The 4,429-nt window shown below is 42.5% G+C and overlaps 1 protein-coding gene across 1 annotated transcript; it reads left to right on the top strand.

The window, feature by feature from the left end:
* The first annotated feature begins 587 nt into the window (after positions 1–587).
* LOC127776403 (F-box protein FBW2-like) lies at positions 588–3,434 on the top strand. The gene is made up of 3 exons (XM_052302757.1): positions 588–743; positions 1,292–1,642; positions 2,474–3,434. The coding sequence occupies exons 2-3, from the start codon at positions 1,332–1,334 to the stop codon at positions 3,114–3,116; spliced, it is 954 nt and encodes a 317-aa protein (XP_052158717.1). The 5' UTR covers positions 588–743; positions 1,292–1,331; the 3' UTR covers positions 3,117–3,434.
* Positions 3,435–4,429: the final 995 nt, after the last annotated feature.

The following is a 4,429-nucleotide window of genomic DNA, read 5'->3' as shown; positions in this document are numbered from 1 at the left end:
ATAAAATATTTTCTAATAAATACTAAGAGTATACTCTAATATCATGTGTAACCTTCCTTGCTTTTTTTTCCTATGTCACTAATGCCTTGTTTAGTTCCCAAAAACGTCACATCAAATCTTTGACACATGCATGGAGCATTAAATATAGATAAAATAAAAAAACTAATTGTACAGTTTGTATGAAAATCACGAGATGAATATTTTGAGCCTAATTAGTCCATGATTAACCATAAGCGCTACAGTAATCTACATGTGCTAATGACGGATTAATTAGGCTTAATAAATTCCTCTCGCGGTTTTCAGGCGAGTTATGAAATTAGTTTTTTTTATTCGTGTCCAAAAACCCCTTCCGACATTCGGTCAAACACCCGATGTGACACCCAAAAATTTTCTTTTTGCGAAGTATAGAGAGAGCTTAGTAATAAGAGCCTACATGCTCTTATATTTTATTATTTTGTGGTAGATAATAATTTATTATTGAGACCGCACCCCAGGTTTTGACTTTTGAGGATTCTTGCCCTTTTAATTTTGAATGAAAAAAGACCGACAAAAAATGACGAATTACCGAGATGCCCTTGCCTCCCCTTCCCCTCCATCCTTTTTTTCCTCTCTTCTCCCCGCATCCTCTGCGTATCTCCCTCCTCCCTCTGCAGCGCCGAGCCGGAGGAATCCTGACCGGAGGTCGGCCTCGCCCTCCCCTCCTCGCGCGCGCGCCGCCGCCGCCGGGAAGGCCGGCTGGCGAGGTGCGGTGACCGCCCCCTCCTCCTCCTCTCCTTCCCAACCCCGCCCTCTCGTGTCCATCTTTTTTTTTGCGCCATTTTATGTGAGCCACCCGGTCTTGAGGATTAAGCTGGATTGGTTTCTTCCCCTCGAACTGACCCATCATCCAGTTTGTTGTGGATTTCTTTGATGCGTTGTGTAGTACTCGTAGTCGTAGCAGCCTGTGTTCCTCGAGAAATTGGGGGTTCAACTGAACCTCGTGTCCGCAGGAAGGGGATGGGATTTTTTTTTTTTAATTTGCTGTTAGTTTTTTTGGATTCTTAGTATTTGCCTCTTTATTGTGGGATTTTTTTTCTCTGCCATTTTCTTCCTATGAATTGCGTATAGCATGTGTTTCATCCAAGAAAGTTATTAAGAAAACTATAATTTTTAGCACTGTGTTCACCGACACAAGAGGGAGGGGAAGAAATCGAGGCCGTTTAATTATAAAATCCTTAGTAAATCACTTAAATTTTGTGAATTTTAAGGTTAATCTTGCTAGAAAATTACTTAATCTTTGTTCTTGGCACAGGTAGTCGAAAAATATCGCCTCTGAAGGTCAGCACTGAGGCATGGGGGAGTGCAGTGAGCACAGGTGCTGGGACGAGCTACTACCGGACGCACTGGGCCTCATCTTTCGCAAACTCTCACTCAAGGATGTGCTCACCGTGGTGCCGCGGGTTTGCAAATCCTGGGGGCGGGTGGTTGCAGGGCCTTACTGCTGGCAGGAGATCGACATCCAGGAGTGGAGCCAGCAGCAGAGCAAGCCGGACCAGCTCAAGCGCATGGTTCGCATGCTCGTCGCCCGAAGCGGCGGCTCGTTCCACCGCATTAGCGTGTCCGGCCTGCCCGCCGATCCATTGTTCACCTTCATTGGGGACCAGTAAGTAGAGTTAATCAAAATCATTTTATCATGTGTGGTCCTTTCCTTCATTGCAGAGGTTAGATCGCTTGAATGGAAACGGTACGATACCTTATAACCAGACGGTTGCACATGAATTTGCTAGAGAATTAGACAGTTAATTTACATCTCATCATTGCATAATGCGCTGGGCCGTTTGCTCAAGAGATGGCCTACATTGCCATGGGATGCATTGATAGGTAATATATGATTTGTGAAGCTGCATGATATGAACTGGATCATGGGGATACAGTATCCTCTATCCTCTTTGAATTGACAAGGGGCAGCGTGTGTTCTGGATCATCTTGATTAGGTAGACATATGCTAAGGTGTTTCCTTTTATTTATTTATCTTCACACATTAAACTTCAATCAATATGTGCTAGATTTGGCCGTGTCCAAACAACTATGCCCCATGTATGTTTTGGGGATTAATGCTGTCAAATTCTGTCCATCGAAATCACATCAGTACAAACAGAAAAGACTTCAGTTTATTAAGGTCTATCAGTTGCCAAAATAGTACTAGTGATCCTTGCCTTTTAAATTGTCTGTAGATTGATTATGATGTATGCTGAAAGCAGCAATACAGTATCCTGTACATTCCCCCACCACGTCGTGTGTACCATTAACTGATTTAGTACATATTCTCAATTGGAATATTTTTACTGCACAAGACATCCATTTTTGGCATATCCGGTGAGCCTTCCATCTATAAACCCGAAATAACGGGGGTATGCAGTACATAATTCTTGTGATTTATTAGTGATCCTACTTCATTATGTTTTGTTTGATAGTACTTATTTGCTTTTGCAAGTGCACGGTCACTTAAAACCATGGAGCTTCCAAGGAGTGATATCAGCGACTCCTTAGTGGAAAATGTTGCGCCAAGATTGTCCAACGTTACATTCTTGGACATAAGCAGCTGTACTAAGATCGGTGCTCGTGCTCTAGAAGCATTCGGCAAGCATTGTAAATCCCTGATCGGACTTCGGCGAGTCATGCACCCTACAGATGTTGTCGGTAGGGCCAGTCAACATGATGAGGCTCGTGCTATTGCTTGCAATATGCCAAAGCTCCGTCATCTTGAGATAGGGTACATGCTCATTGCAACGAAGGCTGTTGTTGAGATTGCCTCTCAGTGTCATGATCTCAAATTCTTAGATCTGCGTGGCTGCTGGAATGTTGACGATAAACTATTGCAAGAGAGCTATCCTGGGCTGAAAGTCGTTGGCCCCTATGTGGACGACTGCTATGAGAACAGCTTCTGGGAGGAGTGTTCCGATGACTCGGATGATTCCATCTATTGGGAGCTCATGGATGATGATTATTATGCTGCGGGGAGCGATGACGAGGGCATATGGGACGATGGTCAAGGTCTTGAGGGCTTAGAAGTAAGGTTTTATGGTGGTGGATTTAGTGAAAGCCATGCTGGTTTTGATTGGCCGCCATCTCCATGAAAGCTGCATCAAGATCTTCAGAAAAGTGCCTGTGTATTCCTGCTGCTTCCTCTTATGTGCTTCAAGTTTTAAACATCAGCTTCCTTAGTACTAGTATGTGCTTGTATTTGTGTCATCCCCTAGCTTGCAGATATTTGAAGCCAACTATCTGGTAGTATAAAATGTTTGGTGTTTATACATAAAAAATAGCAACATGGTCTGGTAGTACTGAAACAATGTTGCTACAAATTTGTTTCAGTACTAGTAATTTGTTTCAGAGGTTTTCCATGCGCCTGTAATCCTGTACTAGTTCTCTTTTATACTGCGGTTCTATGACTTCTACTACTATCTCCCTTTCTATTGGACAAGATGTGACCTGGTATGCCAGGGACTACAGTATTGAAGGTGTAGTACTGCATGTCATAGCAATTCCAAGAAGTAACAGTGAGATGCCCACCCTGCATTTAGACCAGACAATGGTGGCCACTGGTGCCAGATCCTAGATTTTGTCCTAAAATCTTGTGATGAAGCAGTGTTTTTTTCTTTTGTCAGATGGATTGGAATCAGTTACATGGCGTGTCAGTTGTCTCTTGCAAGGCAAGCTACACCTGACATTTGCCATGCATCACTGCTTCCACGGCGTTCTCTTTCTGACTCTGCAACTTTTGCAATGCACGCACCACTGCTGGGCATTCCAATGGGAGCAGCTATCGATATGTACGTTTGGTGTTTTATCAGGTCTGGTCTGAATAGTGAATGCCCAATGGACAATCCCACATTATTCTGTGGCTTTTCCTTTGTTTGAGGTGGGATCCTGTGCTAATAATGAATTTTAAATCGTTGGATTAAGATGATATCTTTGGCAGTTGATGGAACTTTACAAATAGTTTTGTGCTCACAGCATTGATTCTTTCCCAATCTCTTCCATCCCCTTATAACTGTAACAGTGTGAGCAGCAAATGCTTTCAGAAATACAGGGACTTTGGTAAAAACAAGCTTCGACTATGAAAGAGGTGAAAGTTTTGTGAAATCTTCTACTGTAATTACTTGGGGTGTGTGACAATTTGAGATACAAACTACTCCTATCCAAACGTTAATGATAAACAACCGTATGCGGGTATGCTCGTGATCTCCCTACCACTACATCGTAAAATAAGTTTATTTTTCATTCGTCCTACACGTACTAATAAAAAAAATCATTTTTCATTCATTCCACGATTAAAATACGATGCATCTCAAGATAGTGAGAGAAAAGCAGACAAACTAATCCTGCTACTGGCAACGGCAATTGAAGCAATAAGCTATAATTGAATTGAAAAGATGGAAATCAAAAA

This window comes from Oryza glaberrima, chromosome 6, assembly GCF_000147395.1.
Source record: "Oryza glaberrima chromosome 6, OglaRS2, whole genome shotgun sequence".
Lineage (NCBI taxonomy): Eukaryota > Viridiplantae > Streptophyta > Magnoliopsida > Poales > Poaceae > Oryza > Oryza glaberrima.
Note: the sequence above shows the minus strand (reverse complement) of the source record. Positions and strands in the feature narration are given on the sequence as shown.

Bases quoted from the DNA above. Each gene is read 5' to 3' on its own strand.
- LOC127776403 (XM_052302757.1), top strand. From the start codon at position 1,332: ATGGGGGAGTGCAGTGAGCACAGGTGCTGGGACGAGCTACTACCGGAC. The intron at 1,643-2,473 runs GTAAGTAGAGTT...TGCTTTTGCAAG, and splicing joins TTCACCTTCATTGGGGACCA to TGCACGGTCACTTAAAACCA.